We start from the raw sequence: 24,853 nt of genomic DNA, 5'->3' as shown, positions 1-24,853 counted from the left end.
GAACATGATCAATCTCATACATCACATATCATTCATCACATTCTTCTTGGCCATATCACATCACAAAGCATTCCCTGCAAAAACAAGTTAGACGTCCTCTCATTGTTGTTTGCATGTGTTTACGTGGCTGCTATGGGTTTCTAGCAAGAACGTTTCTTACCTACACAAGACCACAACGTGATATGCCAATTGCTATTTAACCTTCATAAGGACCCTTTTCATCGAATCCGTTCCGACTAAAGTGGGAGAGACTTGCACCCGCTAGCCACCTTATGCACCAAGTGCATGTTAGTCGGTGGAACCTGTCTCACGTAAGTGTACGTGTAAGGTCGGTCCGGGCCGCTTCATCCCACAATACCGTCGAAACAAGATTGGACTAGTAACGGTAAGCATATTGAACAAAATCAACGCCCACAACTACTTTGTGTTCTACTCGTGCATAGAAACTACGCATAGACCTAGCTCATCATGCCACTGTTGGGGAACGTAGAATAAATTCAAAATTTTCCTACGTGTCACCAAGATCTATATATGGAGAAACCAGCAACGAGGGGAAGGAGAGTGCATCTACATACCCTTGTAGATCACTAAGCAGAAGCGTTCAAGTGAACGGGGTTGATGGAGTCGTACTCGTCGTGATTCAAATCACCGATGATTCTAGTGCCGAACGGACGGCACCTCCGCGTTCAACACACGTACAGCTCGACGATGTCTCCCACGCCTTGATCCAGCAAGGAGAGAGGGAGAGGTTGAGGAAGACTCCATCCAGCAGCAGCACAACGGCGTGGTGGTGATGGAGGAGCGTGGCAATCCTGCAGGGCTTCGCCAAGCACCTACGGGAGAGGAGGAGGTGTCACGAGGGAGGGGGCTCAGGTATGGATGCCCTCCCTCCCCTCCACTATATATAGGGGCAAGGGAGAGGGGGGAGGCCCAGCCTTGCCCCTTCCTCCAAGGAAGGGGTGCGGCCAAGAGGGGGGGAGGAGTCCATCCTCCCCAAGGCACCTCGGAGGTGCCTTCCCCCTTGAGGACTCTTCCCTCCCCCAAGTTCCCTTGGCGCATGGGCCTTTTGGGGCTGGTGCCCTTGGCCCATATAGGCCAAGGCGCACCCCCTACATCCCATGTGGCCCCCCGGGGCAGGTGGACCCCCCCGGTGGACCCCCGGACCCCTTTCGGCACTCCCGGTACAATACCGATAAAGTGCGGAACTTTTCTGGCGACCAAAACAGGACTTCCCATATATAAATCTTTACCTCTGGACCATTCCGGAACTCCTCGTGACGTCCGGGATCTCATCTGGGACTCCGAACAACATTTGGTAACCACATACAAACTTCCTTTATAACCCTAGCGTCATCGAACCTTAAGTGTGTAGACCCTATGGGTTCGGGAGACATGTAGACATGACCGAGACGTTCTCCGGTCAATAACCAACAGCGGGATCTGGATACCCATGTTGGCTCCCACATGTTCCACGATGATCTCATGGGATGAACCACGATGTCAAGGACTCAATCGATCCCGTATACAATTCCCTTTGTCTAGTGGTATTATACTTGCCCGAGATTCGATCGTCGGTATCTATCTCGATACCTTGTTCAATCTCGTTACCGGTAAGTCTCTTTACTCGTTCCGTAACACATCATCCCGTGATCAACCCCTTGGTCACATTGTGCACATTATGATGATGTCCTACCGAGTGGGCCCAGAGATACCTCTCCGTTTACACGGAGTGACAAATCCTAGTCTCGATTCGTGCCAACCCAACAGACACTTTCGGAGATACCTGTAATGCACCTTTATAGCCACCCAGTTACGTTGTGACGTTTGGTACACCCAAAGCACTCCTACGGTATCCGGGAGTTGCACAATCTCATGGTCTAAGGAAATGATACTTGACATTAGAAAAGCTTTAGCATACGAACTACACGATCTTTGTGCTAGGCTTAGGATTGGGTCTTGTCCATCACATCATTCCCCTAATGATGTGATCCCGTTATCAACGACATCCAATGTCCATGGTCAGGAAACCGTAACCATCTATTGATCAATGAGCTAGTCAACTAGAGGCTTACTAGGGACATGGTGTTGTCTATGTATCTGCACATGTATCTGAGTTTCCTATCAATACAATTCTAGCATGGATAATAAACGATTATCATGAACAAGGAAATATAATAATAATCAATTTATTATTGCCTCTAGGGCATATTTCCAACAATCACTAGGTCCCTCAAGTTTGATGAAGGTTGTTGTGTTGAGACTCTTAGGGATAAGAAAAATCTTGTACACACTCTCTTTATTCCATGGTGTGTTGACGTGTAACCTCAGAGCAATTCTAGCAGAATCGCCATATCAATCTAATTGCCATAATAACCAACATTATGCTGATTCTGGACAAATAGGCCGCTCTAGCAAATTCGTCATCTCGATCGACATAATTTTTAGAGGGCGCTCCAAATCGAGCCTCCGAGGTTTCGTATTTGGAGGTTGGGCGAGGCGATATAGCGTGTCCTCCATCCATCCAAACTGAAAGGATCAATATGGTCAACTAGATGGGGGAGATGAATAGGCGACTAATATTGTTTAGCTTCTTTTAACAAACTAGGCTTAACAATAAAATAGGTTGTTTAGAAATGCAACTAGGTGGACAACCTATATGATGAGCTGAACAACAACAACACAAGCAAGCACAAGATACAAACACAATATAAGCTTGCACATGGTAATGGTTAGAAGTAACAACAAGTAGAGTCGATGGAGACGAGGATGTGTTACCGAAGTTCCCTCCCTTTAGGGGGAGGTACGTCTCCGTTATAGCGGTGTGAAGGCACAAGACTCCCAAAGAAAGCCGCTAGGGCCACCGTATTCTCCTCATGCCCTCGCACAATGCAAGATGTCGTGATTCCACTAGTGGTGCCCTTGAAGGTGGCGATCGAACCTTTACAAACAAGGTTGGGGCTCTCTCCACAAATTAATTAGAGACTCTCAACACCACCACAAAGCTTCACCACAATGGAATGTGGCTCCGAGGTGACCTCTTTCGTATAGGGTGCCCAAACACCCAATATTAACAAGATCCGCAGGGGATTAGTGGGGGGGGTCAAATTTCTCTTGGTGGAAGTGTAGATCGAGGCCTTCTCCTCCAAACCCCAGTGTAGATCGAGGCCTTTCCCAGCTTCCGCCCACCGTTGAGAGCTTGATTCATCACCGGGAGAGCCTCAGAGTCAACCTTGCCTCCCGTCTGGTGGTGGTGCGCTGCTGGGGAGCTCGCCTTCTCCCCATGTGTGGCAATGTGGGGCGGTGGCGGCCAAATCTGGCCGGCCCGGGGGTGGGCATGGACCTGGGAGCCATCCAGGGTGGGGAAGGAGGTTCCTTCCCGCCCATTCCTTTGGTCGTCGTTGTTCAAGCATGGGACAGGGATGGAGTTGGGGCATGGATATCAAGGCGGCGGCCTTGGTGGTGGGAGTGGTGGTTCCCGTGAGCGGGGCTCGCCGCTCGGGCGGTGGCTGGTTGCCATGGTCGTGTGGGCGGCGTGGCGGCTAGTGTGCGACGGCTGGGGGTGGTGCGGCAGTCGTCCTCGTGGCCTATTGTGTTCCGTCCCGGAGGGGAAGAGGGCTTGCTGGGGTGAAAACCCTCTCTGGCTCTGCTAGGCCAACGGCGGCGGCGCCTATGGGCGGCGTCTCCTTCTTGAAAGTGTTGTTGTGGTTCCTCTTCGTCCTCCTTCTTGCTCCGGGGGAAACCTTGATCCCTAGATCAGGCGGTGGCGGCACTCCGGTGTCGTGTCCTTTCTGAAGGCACAACCTTAGAACTTGCAATTCGTCGTGCATGGCTTCTTAACTTCGTTCTGACTCACTCACGTTGGAGGGCTCTGGAGACGTCAAGCGGTTTCCTTCCATTAGTTTGCTTGGAGTCTTTTGGGGTCGTGAAGCTTTCGCAATCGCCCTTGTATCTTGCCTTGGGTGCATATGTGGTCTATCGAGTTGTTGGGTGTGTTGTATCGGTTGGTTCGATGATGATTGATTTATATATAAAGCGGGGGAACATTTTTAGAATAGATGCGACCGAAAATAAAACAAGGGAGTTGTCCGCATAGTCACCACGTGCGCGCATGCTTCTGCTACTCTGCAACTGCACATGCGTACGGGCCTCTAAAACTGCCGTTTCTCTCGGGAAAAAAAAGACGTCTTCTCGCCCTCTCTTCCAACCGCCGGCACGTCAGGCAAAACGCGGGCGTACGTGCGGTCGCGAACCGCCATGTCCACTCCAACCGTCACGTCCCAACTCCTAGAACCGCCGCCCCTTCGCGCCGCATATACACGCCTCCGCGCACTGCGACGCACACTGCACTTACCCACCATCCCCCGTCGGCAACTTCCGTCGACGGACGCACGCACGCACGTCTTCCTCCGCCACTCCGGCGATCCGAGTTGCCATGGACGGCGAGGGCTCCTGGCGCTTCCTCTACGACTCCGACAGCGATGACGAGCTCCTCCGCTTTGCCCGAGGGGACAAGGCCGTGCCCGCTGAGCGCCACCAGCAGCAACAGGTTCTGGCGGCTCACGACGACGCCCAGCCGGCCTTCGCGGTTGCAAGAGCCGCCGCGGACGCACAGCCCGTCGTCTCTGATCAGCAAATGATGGCCGGCTTGCCATCGGCGTCGGCAATGCAACTCGATCACCATCAGACGCCTCCCATGGTCCACGTGCAGCAGCTTCAACTGGCGCCGCCGATGGCATTCCAACCCCAGCAGGCGCCTTCCATGGTACATTCTCATTACCCTCAACCAGCGCCGGCGATGCCACTCCAGCGTCAACCTGGCGATTCGCCGGCAACGGTGCCATTCCATGTTGGCCAGAACCAGCACATGATGGGCGAGTCGTTGTCGGCGATGCCACTCCATCACCAGCAGATGCTAGTCGACTCGCCGGCCACGATGCAACTCCAACACCAGCAGATGCAAGGCCTAAGCGAGCCGTCGCCGGAGGTGATGTCCGCACTCGAATACCAGCAGATAATGGCCAATCTGGGTCTTACTGACCTCTACGTAGAAGACGAAGAAGTACACCTCCCTGGCGGCAGTGGCACCCCCAGCATCCCGGACATGGAGCCACCGGTGGTGGCGCATGGCCTTCAGGGCGACAAAATACCGAAGCCGTCACAGGAAGGTGGAGAGGGCCAGTTCTTCGCCCCTGCGCCGCAGCCCGGCGACGATTCGGGTCCCAGTGGCGCCGCCAGCATCCCGGACCCGGACCCGCCGGTGACGGCTCCGGCAGTGGCACCAGCGCAGCCAGAGCAAGAATCGTGCGAACACTGTTACGTCGTCAGAGAGGTCAGGAACCACAGCGGTAAGCAACTAAGCATACATCGAAACCCTAGGCAACCCTTTAAAACTATATGAAATCGATCGCCATGCATGCATGATCATCCTGAGGAGTTTGTTCCTGTGATTTTTGTGCAGCGTTAGGGCCGGTGACCTTGTCGGTGCACCGCGCGACGGACGGAACATACACGCACATTATCCTCGAACTCAAAGGCACCGCCGCCCAAGGCCCAAATTCCGGCACCCAACGAATTTACAGGTGGTAAGTGATGACTGGGGCACTTCTTTATGCGTGAGATGAGATAGTGTAGCGTGCGTCCCATATAATTTCCATGTATTGAAATGTTTGAATATCTCCACTGCCTGCTAATTTTCACTACATTTTCCTTCTGTTTATTCTCTTTGATTCAGCCTGCGCGACCTCACGCCCGAGTCGGTTCCTGAGTATGTTGAGTCCTGCATCCGCAAGATGAGGAACAAAGCCGGTCCGCTGGAGGACGTCATCGGCAGCGCCGCCGCCGCCAGCAGCTCTACCATGGTCCGCGCTCCTCCGGAGAACCCCGGCTCGCCCTGGGCGCCAGAGAGGGGCACGCGGCGGCGTACATTCTCTGCCACCTACCTGAATCTTCAGTAATTTCACTCATCTTTGTACGTACAATTGCGTTGGTGACACTACTCTACGTTCCATCCAGCTGCGCCGCCGACGCTGCCCACCGAGCAAGAGGAAAAGGAGACGCGGCGGTACCTTCGTGACGCCGCGGACATGGCCGTGAGGGAGCTGGGATCGCTGGCCTCCGAGGTCAGGAGCGTCCGCAACCAAAGAGCTCCAGACAGTAATAATCGCAAAGTTCTATTTAGCAGGGTAATTAAGTTAATTTGTCATTTGGGACTGCATTTTCATGTGTCATTTGGGACTACATTCATGTGTCAATTGGGATTTGGTGCAGCTAAGAGAACTCAACCATAAGATCAAGAGATTCGAGAAGGACTCGGCCAAGCGTGTGGGGAGTGAACTGTCCAAGATCAGGAGGGAGGTGGATGGCTTTGTGATGGAGAAAAGACAACTGTACGATATTCTTAAGGAGCTGATGCAGAGGGTAACCAAGAACTGCCACCGCGTCCCTCCCCGTGGAAATGACGATCAGGCCGGTGGCAGCGGCGCCGCCGGTGCTGCCGTGTCGTAAGATCGTAGTATCTGTAATAATCGCAGGAACACATTTTTACTTTTATGTATTCATGGTGTGTTCTATTTATATTTATGTAATGAACTTGTATGTGCCGTTGTTGTGGACGTAATAATAAACGTATAAGTATTCATGGCGTGTTCTATTTATTTATGTAATAGTTGTAGTAGCACTTTTTACTTATGTACGTATTCGTTTTTTTACTTCGCATATAAGATTTGTTAAAGTCAAACATAGTAAAGTTTGACCATGTTTATCTAAATAAATATCAATGTTCACAATACCAAATCAATATCATCAGATGCATTATGAAATTAGTTTTCATATTGTATAATTTTAGTATTGTATATATTGATGTTTTTAAATATAAATTTGGTCAATTATGACGTTAGACTTTAGAAAAAAATTGTATGCATATTAAAAACAAACTGAGGCAGTAATAAACATGCTCAATTAATTAATAATGTGATAAACATATGTTGTTATTGTAGTCTTAAGACACAAGTAGAAGTATCTGTGTAGAGTCGACCTGTTGTTGTCATATAGGTCATGCATATGCTTCCGTTCCTCTCGTCCCTGGTGGCTCCAACCCTAGCTGCCACCAGGAGACGCCAATCTTCCAGCGCCGTCCTCCAGCGACTCTCCTCCGCCAGCAACCTCGGTCGTCGGTGATGAGGGGGGTCGTCGGATCCATGCATGTGGATCGTTTTTACTCCCTTGTAGTCTAGGTTTTTAGATTGTTCATCGTCTTGGCTTCAGCGATTATAATGACGATGTTGAATAAAGATTCTTCAGATCCTTCCCTGACGAGGCCATCAGCCCTATGGTTGGAGATGGATTTGGAAACCAGTCTGTTCAAGCAAGGATGGCATGGCTGCGGCGGCATCCTCGTGGTGGATCTGTGTCCTCGGGCTCTGCCGTTGCGACATCGTTTGCTCCAGCATTGGCACGGAGCTTGGGAGGTAGTCCAGGAGCGGATGCAGATTGTGGTATGCATCGACGACATCTGAAAGACGGGACGTGTGCTGAGTTCGTGGTTCGTGGATGACAGGTATGGTTTCCTCCTTCGGCGTTTAGTCGTGGTGGGGTGCTAGATCTAGAGTTCGATGGCGTGTCTGGGGTGTTGCCCCAGTCTGATTTGCCATTGAGTACATCGAGGTACCTGACGCTTAGATCGAAAGCAACCCCGCGTCAGGTATGTCGGAAGAGAGAGCCACATATGCCCCTCTTGTTGTGACAACTTCCCCATTGAGTGGTTTTAAGGAATTCAGCACCTCCGCTAGTGACACAACCCGCAACAACGAATTCAAACTAGCCAACTCACGAGAAGTGGCCGGCTAGCGGACGCGGAGGAATTGATCCCGGGCACCAGTGATCCCGGATGAACAGTAAAATCCGAAAAAATAGTAAAAAAATTCAAAAAAATCTGAATTTTTTTGTCAAGAAACTTTGATGTTTTTTCTACATGCGTGCCAATTTTCGTGATGAAATGACATTTGTGGAGGTGTCAGCAAAAAAACAAAATCATGCTCCAAAAAAACTGTTTTTGGAAGCATTTTGGAGCATCGATTTTGTTTTTTTTGCTGAGACCTGCATGAATGTCATTTTGTCATGAAAATTTGTACGCATGTGAAAAATATGTCAATGTTTGTTGCCAAAAAAATTCAGATTTTTTTGAACTTTTTAAATATTTTTTTTGTTTGTACTGTGGCAAAGGGTGCCTGTGAGCTCGAGCTCACAATAGCACTTTCGCCGGCTAGCCTATTACAAAGCCTCATTCCACGCTTGCTTGCAGTACATTGGCGACGAGTGCATTTGGTGTACTATGGTGGGAGTATAGAACAGGGAATACTACTGCAAATGGCTCTAGTTCAAGTCATCTGTCATGACAGAAGAAAATGGCCACACCATTCCCAATAGAGCATAGGGAGATTTCTCTCAGGCTACGAGTGTGTTTGTAGATAGTTTTGCTAGAAAGTGCTATTCTGGCCTAGCCCAACGAAAATGTTGCACAATACCATGGTTCGATCGCATTGTACAGGGGGGAATGGTGTAGCATCCAATCTCCCTTTGGTAGGTTTGTAGTATGCATGAACTTATAAGCAAATTGCAACACGAGGCGAAAGTTTTGTGCTTGTATGTTTCTAACACCAAGACCACTAACAATTTTTTTTCACGAATACACAGGATGTGTATCATTCAATTGATAGAGGGGAGAAGTTACATGGTTGCAAGCCTCATAGAGCGTACACTAGAAGGCGCTTACGAGGATGCTAGTGAGCATCAAGAGAAGGGGTTGCTCAGCCCCAAGTACAGAGACATCAGGTTACATGGATGATGTTACTAAGCCCTCTAGCACCTGCTTTGGCCTAGGTGCGAGCTTCCTCCTGTATAGTGTGCAGCAGGTGGGTATGAGAGGGGGTCACGCCATCAAATATGCATGCGTTTGGGTGCTTCTAGATCATCCAAGTGGTGAGAGCAATTAGAGATCCAAGTCCCTTGCGATGACTTACGGGGGATGGATGAAGAGCGGAGGACCACCACTCAAAAAGATCAATCATACCATCAGAAGGCTGGACGGTGAGGCAGCACCAGTGAAAGGTGTTGTGACATACGGAGCGGGAGATGATGCAGCCGAAAAGGAGATGGTGCCTGGTTTCATCTTCATGGTCGCACGGGATGCACTCGAGGTTTGTGCGGCAGTGCGTGGCGGCAAGGCGGGTAGTAGTCCAGCATCGGTCCAGGCCAGCCAACCACAGAAAAAGCTTGAAACCAGTCGGTGCCCAGTTCTTCGATGTCAACTAACAGTACGAGGCGCCCGTGGATCCCTGGAATAGTGCTCAATAGCAGGTCTTGGCGAATAAACTCCGCTGTCTGTCCAATGCCACCGGATGTTGTCGGGTTCCAATCCGAGCGAGACGGTGCATAGGAGCCTCCAAAGGTCCACATACTCGACCATGGCTGCAGGCCCAAGAGCGGACATGGATTTTTTCTAACTCTATGCACGCACAATAAAAGCGCTGCCACTCATTAAGCGTGATGTCCAATCGACATGGGCCACCATCGTGTCAGCCATGCAAGTCTTTTATATTCTTTGCCACAAGTCGCTGCATTCATCATGTTTTTAGGTGGCAATACTAGACTGCAATACTTTTTAGTTTGGCGCCTAACCTACCTGGATGCTAATTATAATCTCACATTCAAAATTAATATTCTGGGGATTCCTCTTTTTCACACACCACGAACTAACAATCACACTGTGTATATAAAGTTCTTCTATTTTTTATGGCAAAGTTCAGACACCGTGTTAACAAAGTTCTTCGGCTCTAGATAAAATTTCTAGCAAAGTTCTTTAATATTTCTAACAAAGTGCAGACCTACAATCTAGAAAGTTCTTCACTGTTTCAAACAAAAATGTGTTTCAAATGTAACCAAACCTGATCTTGTTCGAAAGGGCTTGGCACCACGAGTTCAAATATGTAAAAAGTTTTAAAAACACAATTTTGATTTGAAAGATATGAACCATCTAAATTGTCAAAGCAAAATAAAAGGTGATTTAACTAGAAGGGAGAGGGAAGATAAAGTAGGCATGCATGTATCAGTATGTGCATCGTGTGTGCAGTGAGAGAGAGAGGAAAGAAACATGCACATGCAAGGGGCACGCATCCACATGAATAAGCAACGCCGGGGATTCGCGTTGTGCGCACAAAGCGTTAGGATTCACCATATTCGCCCAAGAGCACCCTATATGTCTTGAATCCAAGAGTGCTCCGGGATGGCATCGCAGCCTAGGCGCCGATTTCTCCGGCGATGAGGCATGAGGAAGCCAAGGTGGGGCAAGCTCGGCGATGGAAGCTCCGTCGAGCCAATGATCGGTCCAGAACATGCAAAGACGACCGTCCCCAAGAGTCCATGAAGTCAAAGCGCGGAAGATTTGCCTAACCTCTGGTTCGCACGACAAGTTGAGATGACTACAAGGTCGATCCGGGTCAGTTGGCTGCAATCATAACCAACGAATACGCAAAATGATGCCGGCATGTTGAAGGTTGTAGATGCCAAGCCTGTCGTGCTCCAAAGGGCGGCACACACACTTCCAATTGACCAGGCAGTTCCTGGCTTTGGCCTCCTTCCTCCCATGGCAAAGGAAATCATGCATAATGCGGGTAGCTTGATTTAGGATCGGTGGGAAGATCGCCATGGAAAGCGGAAGATGTACCAGCATGGCGCTGAGCACTTGATGCACAAGAGCTAGCCTCTCGCCACGGGATAGGAGGGAGGCGTGCCAGGAGGAGAGCTTCTTGACAAGCCTCTCGATGAGGTGTAGGAGAGCGGATGAGTGAAGCTTGCGGATGGAAAGAGGCAAGCCTAGATATTTGATCGGGAAGTGGGTAACAGGGCAGGAGAGCAGGACCGTTCCCATGGCAGTCACGACCTCTGGCGTGCACTGGATGGGAGTGAATGAGCATTTGCCAAAGTTGGCACGCAGGACTGAGGCCACTCCGAAGGTGTGGAGGATACCCTGAATGGCAGTGAGGTCGGATTGGTCTGGGTGGCAGAAGATGACCACATAGTCGGCAAATCGCGATATGTTGCTGCTATGCCTGTTGGTGATATAGGCCGAAGGATGCTACCATTGATGCGCATTGTAGAAGAAAGTTTAGCACATCGATGACCAGGATGAACAACATATGGGAGAGCGGGTTGCCATGCCATAGACCTTGGGCGTGGTTGATCAGTGTCTCGGGGCGTCCGTTGATTAAGACACGCGTTTTGGCGGAGGAGACGAGAATCGAGATCCACTCACGCCATCTGGCACCAAAACCAAGGTGTTGGAGAACTTGGAGAAGAAAGGCCCAAGATATGAAGTCTAAGGCACGCGCAATGTCCAGTTTGAGCATTGCCCGGGGTGCTCGAATCTGGTGTAGGTGCCTCGCCGTTTGCTGAACCAACAAGAAGTTGTCGTGGATGCTCCGGCCGGCCACAAAAGTGCTCTGGTTCCATGGACACAAGCTCGCAGAGGCGCGGTGCGAGCCTTAGGTTAAAAACCTTCGCAGAAAGTTTGGCAAAGAGGTGAATGAGACTGATTGGTTGGTAGTCGAAGATGGTGGGGCGGTCGGCTTCTTTGGCAAGAGAGTGAGCAATGTTTCGTTTAGTTTTTGGAATCCACGACTGTTCATTGCGAGCATCTTGTAAAATGCAACACATAAATCGCCTTTTATATAGGGCGTCATACATGTAGGAACTCCCAGGAGAACCCATCGGGTCCGGGTGCCTTCCTAGTGGGCAACCGCTTCACCGCATCTCGTCTTCGGTGAAAGTCTTCGGTGAAAGGCTTCTCGAGCTCGTCGAGGTTGAAGTGGAGAGTATCAATGAGGTCCTGATCAATGGAGAAGGTGCGATCTTCGGAGGATCCGAGGATGGTCATGTAGTGCTCGTACGCCAGACGGACCATGTCGAGTTCATCCCGGGCGACCGCACCGTCGTGGTGCAGTTCATTAATGTGTGTCTTTTGTTGCCGATGGGAGGTATGAATTTTGAAGAAAGTTGTGTTTGTGTCCCTGTGTTGCAGGCAAGAAAACCGGTAACGTTGGCGTATGATCCTTTGAGCTTCCGGTGGAGCCAAGCTTCGGCAACCGGGGGTACACACAAATTTTGGTAATATTTGATTTGATTTGAGTACGGACAGGGGAATACAAGGAAAGTTTTAATTTAGTTGAGGTTTCTAATAAGATTTGATGATTTGGGTATAGATAGGGAAAGACAAAGAAAGTTTTGATTTTGATTTTTTGTAACATTTGATTTAATTTGAGTATAGGTATAGGAAAGTTAGGAAAATTTTGATTTAGTTGAGGTTTCTGGTAAGAGTTGATTTTGATTTGGCTATGACTAGAGAAGATAAGGGAAGTTTTGATTTAATTAAGATTATAAAAAGATCGAGGACGGGGCGTCAACCCATTGGCTGAGCAATTGGGGTAGCTGTCAGCCCGCCAGGGTTCGAGCCTCGCCTCTAACACACGGTGCTCACGGAGTTTCTCGTATATAAATAAAAGCCAATGATGATTAGCCCTTGGGTTGGTCTTATTTTTTTAAGATTTTGATAAAATTTGATTTGATTAAGTTAATGCAGGACGTGTTTTTGGGAGGAGGGACCACCACAGATGAATGTACTAACATCAAATCAACCATCACGACCATTGACTCGCTTCTTATAAGAAGATGTTTTAAAAAATCGTTCCATTTCCCCGTCCCTCGCCGGCGCGCACATGTTTCTTTTCAAGTTGCAAGCCCGTTGGCGCCTCCGCGTTTTATACTGTTTCCCGTCACATGGCCGCACCACCATTAGACACACACCCCCGCAAACTCTCCCAGTCCCAGCGCTGTGCAACGCATTGACCGGTTGACTCACCCCCTCCTCCCCGCTCTCCGTCAGTCCCTCGCTCGTTGCCCCTGCGCCTGCAGCTCCTTCCACTGTTGCCGCGCGCGTGCCGTCCGGCCCCGAGGTAATTTTCCCGTGCTCCGTGGCTTTCATGTGAGTGAGTGGTGAGTGCGCGCGATCTTAATTTGACTGTGCCGTGAGCTAGATTAGTCGTTTTGTCAGATGCTTGGTGACGGCAGTGCTTTCCATTCGAATGAAATGGAGCAGAGGATCTGGATCGTAGCGATTCCGGGGCTGTCTGTTCTTTTGGAAAGTTCAGTTCAGAATCAGATGGCCTGAATGTTAGTCTCAGAGATTTGCACATCTCATTTTCCCATTACTTTTGTGTATGTTTGTTTGATTCTTTTGGTTTCTCGAGTAAGCGCGCACAAGGTACCAGTAGAATCTCAGATTCGTTTTTATACAACTACTACTACTAGTACGTTTTCCAGTGTCTTGGGAAGAAAGTGACGGCACCTTCTTCAGTAGCCCAGGAACATTGACAGTAAATTGTGTTCATGAGCTGCATTCCTAGGTAATTAATTACTGCCGCGTGAAACAATCGCTGGCATCGTTTGAGTAATGCACAATCTTGCCAGGTAACGACAGTACAAAATGGAGAATCCTGGGAAGGACCGCGAAGATGCGCTCAAGGATGTCGAATTCAGGGAGCAACCCCGTCGTGTGGATCTCAACTGGCTAATGGAAATAGCAAACACCGAGAAAGGCGCTTTTCAAATGCAGTCCTTTGTGAAGCAGTGGGAATACAAGAGGGTCAACACTGCCCAGCTCCTGAATGAAGAGCTCGCTCGTCTTTCTGAGCAGCGAAAAGAGATCGGGCAAAAGAAGCAGCAAATGCTAGAGGAGGAGGAACGTCACAATGCCCTGAAGTGTTCGAGCCAAGAGAGCAGTGACACTTCTCATGACCAGGAGCTTGAAGATGATGCAGAGCATGACACTATCTCCTACTGGAAACGGCGAGCGCTGCGGTCGGAGAAAGCGCACCAGGCAGACCTGCAAAGGGAGCGTTCCTTGGAGGAGAAGCTGGAGGAGTATATGAAGAAATTTCAGCCAGAAACACCGGCGGAGGAATTCTCTGGGATGTTAAAACGGGCCGATTATTTCTTGCACCTCATTCTCCAAAGTGCCCCCATTGTGATTGCTCATCAGGTCTGCCTTTATGCTTTTCCACACCTTTTACAACTTGCCATGAAATTTGATGATATGGTAACGATAACAATTTCTTCTTCTTTTCAGGATGCTGAGTTGCGGTACCGCTACATATTTAATCACTTTCCGACACTGGCAGATGAGGTGAATTCCTTTGCCGCTGATTTTTCCGCTCCACATTGTGTGCTGCTCTTTAATCTTGAACTTCAAGTTGTAATTCTTGTCTGGATCACAATTTGTTTTCAGGATGTTATTGGTAAAACAGACCATGAGATGTTGTCAGGAGAGGGTATAGACGAGATGAATAAGGTCAAGAGAGAGGTTATGGCCAAGGGTATACCGACTAAGAGAGAGTTTGTATTTGATACTCCATTGTTTGGACAAAAGACCTTTGTGGTATACATTGAACCGGTCTTCACCAAGTCTGGGGAAACAATTGGTGTGAATTATGTTGCAATGGACATCACAGACCAGGTAATTTGTTAAATTGAATTCTTTAATTTCCATTGCTTCAAAATCTAGAGAATACTACTCCCTCCGTCCGAAAATACTTGTCATCAAAATGGATGAAAATGGATGTATCTAGAACTAAAATACATCTAGATACATCCATTTCAATGACAAGTATTTCCGGACGGAGGGAGTAAGATTTATTATGGTCCCAGCTTTATTCTGAAACTGATTATCTGCTTCTTTGTTGCCCTTGTTTCCTTTACACAATTGTACACTTTTTTCTCTAGTGAAAATTCATCCTTGTTGGTCTCCATTAATAAACTAGCATCGTCATCCTTGTTGGTCTCCATGAATAAAACAGTGTTGCCATCCTTGTTGGTCTTCAAGGTTTCAGCTTTGATAGTGCGCATGAAAAGCATTGTTCAGTGATCTTATAAACTACTATTTGAGTTTGAGAGTATTTTCCACAAGAGCCGAGATACTATTTTCATTTAAAAATAATTCCCCAAACTGATCGCATTTCATACACTGCATACGCATGTTGTTCCACATTGAAATTACATCTTAATTCTATGCTTCTGAATTTTTTGACTATGTACAGTAGGGTAAAAACCCCACTGCAATTTTTATATAAATAAAAAGAGAGTCACTGTACAGGGGAAAACAAGAACAAAAGAAAATAAAAAAGGAAGACCAATCTAGAACTAAACAACAAGAAGAAGAAAAAGGAAAGAAATAAGAAAACAACAGGGGGGCTTGAGATTAGCCCCAAAGGAAAACTAAAAATCTAAAAATCTAACTCTATGGGGAACAAGGATCACAAAAGGGCTTCTGAATTGTATCTACTTCAATGCGCTTTAGGTGAAAACAAGAGAGAAAATGACAGACATAAGGGTGAGGGAAGCTGTTCAAAAAGCCAAGGAAACAGAGCATAGCAGATCACTTAATATTACAGGTTTGCATGCTGTACATTCTACTCTAGTATTGATTTATTGCATTTTGGTTCAGAATGGTATACTGAGTACTTCCACTTATCTAAAAAATGCAGAAGAAACAACACAAGCACAACAAATGCTAGCCACAATGTCACATGAGATCAGATCTCCCCTTTCAGAAGTCCTTAGCATTGCTGACATTCTCGCAACTACCAAACTGGATCAAGAACAACATCAGTTGCTAGAGGTTATGTTATCCGCTGGAAATGCTGTGTTACAGTCGATCAATGGCATCCTTGGTCTCTCCAAAGAAGAGTCGGGTATTTAAACCATACGATATTTAAGTGAAATCATTGCTCCGTTGATTAGTTACATTGTTGGATTTCCTACTAGATAACTGCAACTAGCCTAGCACGTAACTAACTTGAAAATTGGTTGATAATTAGTACTGATTCAGTTCTTTTAATGCAAAGGCACAACAACACTGGTTGATGATTAGTAATAATGTTGACTAATTTTAGTACGGTATAGGCCCATATATCTAATAGTTATGTGTAGCAAATAAGTCAAGAATGAGGTTTTCCAAGTGGAGATGAGTTTTAAGATTCGTTTAAAAAATATCTCAAAAGTCGGTTGTGCATTAGTATTTGTTCCTCTAATTGTTAGTGCTAATTAGTATATGTGCCAAACATGCTTGATATCTGAAGTAGATTTTTTCCCTACCTTCATTATTTCAGGAGTTATGAAACTACATCCGGCAATATTTAGACCAAGGGAAATAGTTAAACATGTACTCCAAACTGCATCATCATTTATGAAGAAGGAATTGACCCTTGAAGGGTGCATAGGTGATGATGTTCCATCAGAGGTACTGACAATTATCCATATTTTGTTGCATGCTTTTTGTTTGTATTGATCAGGTCTATATTAATGTATTTGCAACTTGAATCCAATTGCCTTAAGAGATTATATAAGTAACTGTTAGGAGAGATTGTTGGCAGTCCAGGGATTCAGCTGACTTACAAATGATATAGTTACCTAAGTTTTTTCAATGTCTGTATAGGTCATAACTGATGCACAAAAGATTCAGGAAATTCTGACAAACTTAATCAGGTGAGCTTCTGTTTCATTTATTCCTAAGGCATACTGGCCTTCTTAAGAGGTTTAATAAAGATAATGAACAGATATGCTTGGATATTGTACGAACATTTGAAACAGTTTCAGCAATGCGGTGAAGTTTACACATGAAGGGAAGGTTGGGATAAACCTTAATATTGTAGATAAGCAGCAACTGAAATGCAAAAGAGAACATACAAGGCCTCATTATGCAAGCCCAGTTAACACTGCAACAGAATATTATGCTGCCTGGCCAAGCCATAGTGATAAAGATGCCTCGCATTGCTCAAACCGTGCAGATGCTCATCAGAATGGCATTCCATCAAATGAAAATTGTACGGAGGAAACTGTTTGGCTTCGCTTCGATGTTTATGACACTGGAATGGGGACACCAGGTTTTTGCTGATACTTTTGATATACTCCCTCCGTTCCTAAATATAAGTCTTTCTAGAGATTCCACTAGGTGGACTACATACGGAGGAAAATGAATGAATCTACACTTAATATGCATCCATGTACATCCGTATGTGGTTCATAGTGGAATCTCTACAAAGACTTACATTTAGGAACGGAGGGAGTACATCTGCATGATCATAGTTTGCATGTTTCACTTGACAGGGAAACATTTATAAGTTTCTTGAATATGTTTCTCATTCATTTTTGCTGGTTCTTTCGGCTTATGATCATCTGCAGAGAAGTCATTACCGTTTCTGTTCAAGAGGTATATGCATACCAATGATTACCATACAACAAAATATGGCGGGACAGGGCTTGGCCTTGCTGTCTGCAAGCAGTTGGTATGTATTTGTTCAGTTCGAATCCTTGGACCTCAAGATAACATTAAGATATTAAGGTGTTTTTGCCTTCGTATGTGTAAAAGTTGTGTAACAGTTATTTGATTTTCACAATGATTCAGGTGGACTTGATGGGCGGTACTCTCACTGTGCTTAGTAAGGAGAATGAAGGGTCAACATTTTCAGTCATGCTGCCTTGCACAATTCCTGCAGGAAAAGCACAGTGATGCTCCTGACAATGGGCAAAACTCCTGTGCCAGAACTTTCAGACAGTACTACATTTGGTCTGACTGCTGAAATACCAGCTTTTGAAAAAGAGCAAAGATGTTTCAGGGCTGAAAGCATGGGTGGTAGTATAAGCTAAAGAATGTGGTTTACAGTTTCCTTGTTTTGTTAGACCAGCCAGGGTGTTGATTTATTGCTTCATATCAGCAATTAGTATATGTATGCAATCAAGAATCAGGAAAACATACAAATAAATTGCAATTCCAAGATTCATAGAAAAATAATAAGGAGAAGGATGCCCAAACCTACAGATTTGTCATTAACACTTAGCACTACAGGTTGCCATTGGGTCATTCTGTCATGTAATGTGTATATACAAAAGTGCAAATTTTAAAGGCTTACACGGAAGAGATATAACTGTGACATACAGATGTAAGATATCTGAACCAGAGTAAAACAGTATCGCCTATCAGTCCATGATAAGGTGTCACCTTATTCTATTTCTAAGAAGACTTGTCGCGCCAAATGCGGGACACCTCGTCCAATACCTCCTTCAAAATCAGCGGGCAGCTAGCTACGAGATGCTTGAATCCGTCGGTTAACATGACCGGGCCAAGCATGTCCGGCGACGCCATGAATCTGATGCAGGCTCCTCGCAGCTGCGAGCAGTGGTGTTGCTCTGCTAAAGCCAGGGTGGTTGACACTGTTTCCACATCAATTGCTTCGCTCAGCTTTCTTTCACACAGCAACCTTAGCCTGTCGATGCCGTACCGATCCGCGGCGACGAGCATGTGCTGCATAGCCGCAGCCTTTCCATCATTGCAGTTATCAGGCAGGGTGTCTGTGTAGATGAAGTGAAGAAGCGCCTCGAATATCATAGGCTCCATGTCATCTATCTTGATGCTCTCTGTGGCATTTTCTCTCAGCGGGCCAAAGAGCTCTGCTCTGAAGACAGGGGAGCGGAAGGCCAAAACACACCTGTGAGCATGGAACAATTGGCCGCACACAGTGAACGTCACGTCCGCACCTTCCCCGTCACGCAGCATGTTCCCGAAATCCTGGTGCAGATTCGACGGCGGAACCACGATCGAATTGGTCTCGACGTCTTGGGTGCGGGACTCCTTGGTGACGGTGAGCAGGCACCTGATGGTGAGGCAGTCGTTCTCGAGGAAGGGCGAGCCCTGGATCTTGGACTTCTCGATGAACTTGATGAAGCCCCAATTGTCGCTCGCCGGAGAGAATGTGTGCTTCATGTAGGAGTTGGTTACCTGGGAGAGGCGGCCGTCGTTCTCCATGAGGTTGAGGGTGAACCTGGCCCTGACGTCCTTGTCGCGGCTGCAGTAGTAGAGGAAGGCGGAGGCGTTGCCGAGGCAGTTGGCGGTGGAGCCGTCCGGGTAGAACCTGACGGCCCAGTCGAGGCCGCCGACGGTGAAGACGCTGGAGCTGACGAACCTGCCGACGCCCATGCCGTCGAGCAGCGAGTAGCCCGTGACCCGGAAGTCGTGGACGGCGGTGACCGAGTCCGTCACGCTCATCGACGACGTCTTGGGCAGGCAGTGGCCCGGCGCGATGGCGGGGAATTCGCGGTGATCACCCATGGAAGGAGGAGGAGGAGGAGCAGGGGGCGGGCCAATGATTATCAGCGGAGGGGTTTCTGGAGCCGGGCGTCCCCGAGGGCATTGCAGGGCCGCGCGGATCGGTCCCGATTGCCTCAGCGGCGCGCCCCGGCCGCGGATCGGCGGGCGTCGGGGGAGACGACCATCGGGGGACCAGCCGGGGGAGGATCCGTGGAGGTCGGGGCGGAAGTGAATTCCTCCCAAGCCTGACGGGAAGCCGGGCCTCGGATCGCCCCCTGCGCGCGACGGGGGCGGGGGGAATCGAGGTCGCGGCGGCCGGCGGTGGTGGAGACGGCGGAGCAGAGGAAAACCCCGGAAACTGAAGGGAAATTGCCTGCCCCAGTCCAAACCCCTGCCACTTCGGTTTTATTCCGCCCGTACCCTTTTAAGGCCCGGGAGCCCTAATGGGCCGAGGGCCCGCGCAGCCTTAGCAGCGAGGGAACGAGTGCGCTGCTCGCACAGCGCAGCCGTCGTGGAGGCTCGTGGAGTGGTGGTTGCGGTTGGAAGAGCGGGGGACTTGTTCTTCTCGAGGGGATTGCTCGGGGGGATTTTATAGCGTGGAGGAGGCTGCGGCACGGGGCCTCACGTGCCTATCTCGTGGGATAATGCATCGTCTAGAGTATCTTTCTATAGGAGGGTGCTCATTAATTGTGTTCCTAGATAGAAACACAATTAATGCATGCCATACAATTTTAGTAATGGCGTGTGTCTTTAGGAAGATAGCTCTTGATTAATGCATACACAATTAAGTGTTTTTTTTACATAGGATATGTCTTTCCTTGCAGGAAAAGATAAGATGAGATAGGATATCTTCACTGACGTCTATAGTATTAGTCTGAGAACTCATATTAATTGTCTTCTAGAACAAAATATAAAATATAGTACCCATAAAAATTTGGTTTTTTTGAATGTTCTGGATTTGATACTAATTTTTGGGGAAGTTTTGGATTTGATGTTAATAAGAGCCATATCTTTTTGAAGGGTAATATTGTAACTCTCTCGCAGTGGCGGAGGTGGGATTTTTTTGAATAGTTTTATAGCATAGGAAAAAAGGTAAAAGAAACTATTAAGAAAAATATATTTAATATGAACAGTTCTATTGTTGGCCCACCCTCACCCATTGGGCTAGATCCGCTACTGCTCTCTCGACACCTTTTAGATTACCCATAGTGGCAATAACATAAGCTGTAACATCACACATATCCAGGCAACATAGATAATGTCGCAAGTAATTAACGAGGAAAAGGAGGCATGTGGTAACATAGTACTCCCTTCATTTTTATTTACTTTGCGTATTAGTTTTGGTCAAAGTCAATTTGGACCAAGTTTATAGAAGAAAATATGAACATTTACAATAACAAATCTATATAATGTGAAAATATATTCAATAATGAATCTAATGGTATTGATTTGTTATTGTATATGTTAATATTTTTGTCTATAAACTTTGTCAAAGTTTACAAAGTTTGACTTTGAACAAAGCTAATATGCGGACTAAATAAAAACGGAGAGGGTATGTTACTCATACTATGAGTGACATCACACATACCAAGACAAGATGAGTCTAGAACATAATAAATAAAGTGTTGCATGACACCGCACATATGTTACTCCACACTACAAAGGTAGTAACATAGTGTTAGTAGTCTAAGTTACTCCCCGTTATGAGTAGTCTTCGAAAGTTGCGGCCACGGGGCCTAGGTGCCCATCTCATGCATTGTATCATACTGTTGTATCCAAGAGACATACTATTTAATGTGGTTTTAAGGTAAATTATGAAATAACTTGCATTTGATGTCAATAGAGCAATCTCTAAAACTAGTGCAGTAACTCTCTGTTTTCTCATTAAATAGATGCCACATCAGATTTTTACTTAGAGGACAGCATTTGTTTCTCCAATTGGGCACACACAAGGAGGTTCGTGGTTTGTTTTCTCTCTCGGCACGCCAAAATTACATTGCAAGAGCGACGACTTGTTCTCAAGGTGATTGTTTGGATGGCAGCATCGAATCTTCTAGGAAGGTGGATCCACGGGCCGTGATGCCTATCATGTAGGTTAATGCATCATATCTCAAGTTCTATCTAGAAACACAATTAATACATACAACACGACTTCAATGACGTGTATCTTAGTCAGATAACTGTCATGCAAACACATTTACTAGATAGGATGTCTTCTGCAAAAAAGTTATTTTGATGTGTATCGACTAGTGCAGAATCCTGCTATGAAGACACATCTATCGCACATCCACGGTGACGATGCAATACACCGGGGTGGCTTTTCAGTGGGGAGCCTGACAACAGGCCTGCCACGGGGCACATACGACCCAAATGGAGCCCAATGACAGGAGGGAGCCCGGAGGCCCGGATAGGGCTTGGGGATCATCTTGATGAGAAAGCCAAGATGACGGCGGCGCAAAATCGGGGGAACCCCCATGTAAACCCTAGCCCATGTCGTCTATACAAGGCAGGGCTAGGGATAGTCTTTCCCATCTAGACACGTAGTTTATACTCTCGGTCGTAAACACCATCTCCATTGTAAATCCTCATACGAGGAACTCCATCATGAATATAGATTAAAAGCAAGACGTAGGGTATTACCATTCCCAGAGAGCCTGAACCTGGGTAACCCCTTCATGTGAACTCCTTTTGGCACTTCCGACCATGTTCGCAACCATTCCAAGGGTACTAATGGTTCTACGTACCGTTAGTTGGCGCCCAGGCAGGGGCTACACCGGTCGAAGATCGAGTCCAGATTAGATCTCCCATCACTTCTAGAGGCCTCGCGCCGGGAGATTGAGGTCCCTTCCAAGATAAAAATCTTTTTATGGCGTCTAGCTCAGTAATCAATTCCAACAACTGACCTTCTTCATCATAGAAACATGTCCATTGTATCATCTTGCAGACTATGTGGAGCGGAGGATCCATGGCAACATTCTCTGTTCCATTGCACGGTTGCGAGAGATGTGTATGGGCTCTTCAAGACCCAAGCCTTGTGGAAGCTATTAACTGTATCAGAGAGCCCGATGCTAGACGATGGGTTTTTGAACTAATGGAGGTTCTTCCGTCCAAAGAGTTCAATCAGGTTTTGATCAGTTTATGGGCAATCTGGCACTCTATGCGTAAAGCACTTCATGAAAATATTTTCCAGAGACCACAAACAACACACGGTTTCATCATGAAGTATTTGCATGAGCTTGAAGAGTGCAAGCCGAAAAAACCTCTAGTGATGTATACTGCTACTCCGACCCGATTAAAACGTAAGTAGATTGCACCGCCGAGTGGGATGGCCGGGATCAAAGTGGATGGGGCCGTGGCCAGGTTAGTCAATGAAGGAACTTTTAGTGCCGTCTACAGGAATTCGAAAGGGGTATTCATGGGATCTTCGGCCATTAGATGCTATGGAGTTACAGACCCAACAACTCTCAAAGTCTTGCTTGCTGAGAGGCACTTGCGCTGGCACAAGACCTCACACTATCACATGTCGTCATAGCTTCTGATTGCCAGGGTGTGGTTCCTGGTATTGTCCAAGGCTCCGGAGGAATGTATGCTAGCATCCTAAAGGAGATTACACGTATTTCTGCGCAATTTCAGCATTGTACCTTCATCTTTGGGGGTCGTGAGTCTAATCAAGAGGCACACAACCTCGCCAAACATGCTTTTGGTTTGGGTTTAGGATGCCATGTTATGTGTGTTTGAGTGAATATGTGTTATGTGCTTCTGACCTACGGGAAAGAACGTATCGATCAATCTATTCTCTTGTGTTCGGTGGCGGTGTCATGTCTGCTCTCGACCTCTGGCTGTCAGTTTCCGGTGCGACTTAAGCGTGCTGGGCTAGTCTTTCTTTTTTTTGAGAAGGTGTGTTGGGTTAGTCCGTCCAACTAAACTAACCCAGTTTAGGGTCCGCTATGATAGACCTACGATAGATGGGCCAATACTTAAAAAAAATACACGGGCCAATACTAGTGAGGAAAAACACACATCAAAGGTTTAAAACATCGTTCATGATGAGAGCCAGGCTCTCTCCATTGGGAGCTCCCGTTCCACGCTTTAAGCGCCCAAACAGGCTAAATCCTATTCGGCGCCCTCTGCGCCCGTTACAGTACTATCTGCAAACGGGCGCACCCCCACTGTTCCCGCTGGGCTGGCCCATCTTACTTATTTTCTCTTTTTCCTAAAAAGAGAAAATAGACCGTTAGGTAGTGCTGCGATTCGAACCTGGGACTTCCTATCTAATTGTAAACTGATGTACTACCCTGCCACTCTCGACTTGATGTCATAAACTTCATCTTCTTACCTATCTTCTTTTTTTTTGTTTTTTCTATCTTCATTTTTCTGTTTTTCCTTTTTCTGTGTTCATTTTTCTTCTTCCTGATTCGATGAACTATTTTAAAAATAGTGAACTTTTTTTTCAAAATCGATGAACTGTTTTCTCAAATTTGATGAACTTCTTTTTTTTCAATTCGATGAACTATTTTTTTAAAAAATTAACCTTTTCTTCAAAATCGATGAACAATTTTCTCAAATTTGATGAACTTTTTTGAATTCGATGAACTTTTTAAAACTTGTGAACTTTTTCTTCAAAATCGATGAACTTTTTTCAAATTGGATGGACTTTTTTTCAAATCCGATGATTTCTCTTCAAATCAATGAACTGTTTTCTCAAATTTGATGAAGTTTTTTCTCAATTTTGATGAACTATTTTTCAAATTTGCGAACTTTTTTCGATATTGATGAACTTTTTCAAAATCAACGAACTTTTTTTCATTATTGCGAACCCTTTTTCAAAATTGATGAAATTTTTTCTTCAAAAGTGATGAACCTTTTCAAATTCCTGTACATTTTTTAAAATTTTTTCGTAAATTTATGAGTTCTTTGTGAACTTTTAGGTAAAATTCAATAGTCAACAAACTGAGCAATGGTCCATCATCGTATTGAAAGGTCAACCTGCAATGTTTTTATACAAGTTAACAGCATGTACTCTCACAAAAAAAAAACAGCGATCATGGGGATTGAGCGATCGAGGGAATCGACAGAACTGCTCGTGTATATGGGCCGGCCCACGAAGCGGCGTGCGTCGGCGTTGCTCTCATTTACGGGCGCAGAAGGCGCCGAAGAGGAGGTCTCTTGGGTAGCTGTCGCCAACGCGCCCCACCTCATGAGCCGGCCCATTATTCGGTACCTTCCCGATCACGCTTCCTGGAAAAAGAAGACCGCTTTTGTCTAAAAAAAAGACCGCTCTCGATCCCACAGGTTCGCTCTCGATTGCAATCCCTCTTTTTTTTTTTGCGAAAATCCCTCAAACAAGCCTATCAATTTTGAAGAAAAATCACAAAAATGAAAAAGGATCATAGATTTTTAAAGAACAACTCATTGATTTGAAAAACAATTCATTGGTTTTAAACAAAAAATCATAATTTTGAAATAAAATATTGCATATCTTGAAAAAGTTCATTGGTTTAAAAAAATCATTGACTTTGAAAAAAGTTCATCAAATTTGAAAAAGTTCATCAAATGTGAAAAAAAGATCATCGAATTTGAGACAACTTCATCGTATTTGATGAAAAAAGTTCACACATTTCCACACAACATAATAGAAAAAGGAAAAAAGGAAAAAAAAGAAAG

General features: G+C 46.5%; 3 protein-coding genes across 3 annotated transcripts; 2 read left to right on the top strand and 1 right to left on the bottom strand.

Annotated features, from left to right (window-relative positions):
* The first annotated feature begins 4,432 nt into the window (after positions 1-4,432).
* LOC119361201 lies at positions 4,433-6,588 on the top strand. The gene is made up of 5 exons (XM_037626524.1): positions 4,433-5,345; positions 5,459-5,582; positions 5,732-5,919; positions 6,013-6,182; positions 6,268-6,588. The coding sequence occupies exons 1-5, from the start codon at positions 4,433-4,435 to the stop codon at positions 6,502-6,504; spliced, it is 1,632 nt and encodes a 543-aa protein (XP_037482421.1). The 3' UTR covers positions 6,505-6,588.
* A 6,940-nt stretch (positions 6,589-13,528) lies between these two features.
* LOC119365746 (probable histidine kinase 1) lies at positions 13,529-17,792 on the top strand. The gene is made up of 10 exons (XM_037631388.1): positions 13,529-14,089; positions 14,177-14,233; positions 14,336-14,563; positions 15,404-15,497; positions 15,591-15,797; positions 16,215-16,345; positions 16,541-16,590; positions 16,696-16,988; positions 17,287-17,390; positions 17,510-17,792. Exons 1-10 carry the CDS (start codon positions 13,535-13,537, stop codon positions 17,612-17,614), a joined length of 1,824 nt encoding a protein of 607 aa, XP_037487285.1. The 5' UTR covers positions 13,529-13,534; the 3' UTR covers positions 17,615-17,792.
* An 88-nt stretch (positions 17,793-17,880) lies between these two features.
* On the bottom strand, positions 17,881-19,721 carry LOC119365747 (BTB/POZ and MATH domain-containing protein 2-like). The gene has a single exon (XM_037631389.1). The coding sequence runs from the start codon at positions 19,208-19,210 to the stop codon at positions 18,116-18,118; it is 1,095 nt and encodes a 364-aa protein (XP_037487286.1). The 5' UTR covers positions 19,211-19,721; the 3' UTR covers positions 17,881-18,115.
* Between the last annotated feature and the right edge of the window lie 5,132 nt (positions 19,722-24,853).

The sequence above is a fragment of the Triticum dicoccoides genome, chromosome 2B (genome assembly GCF_002162155.2).
Source record: "Triticum dicoccoides isolate Atlit2015 ecotype Zavitan chromosome 2B, WEW_v2.0, whole genome shotgun sequence".
In the NCBI taxonomy this organism is placed as follows: Eukaryota; Viridiplantae; Streptophyta; class Magnoliopsida; order Poales; family Poaceae; genus Triticum; species Triticum dicoccoides.
This window is presented reverse-complemented; position numbering and strand designations above follow the sequence as displayed.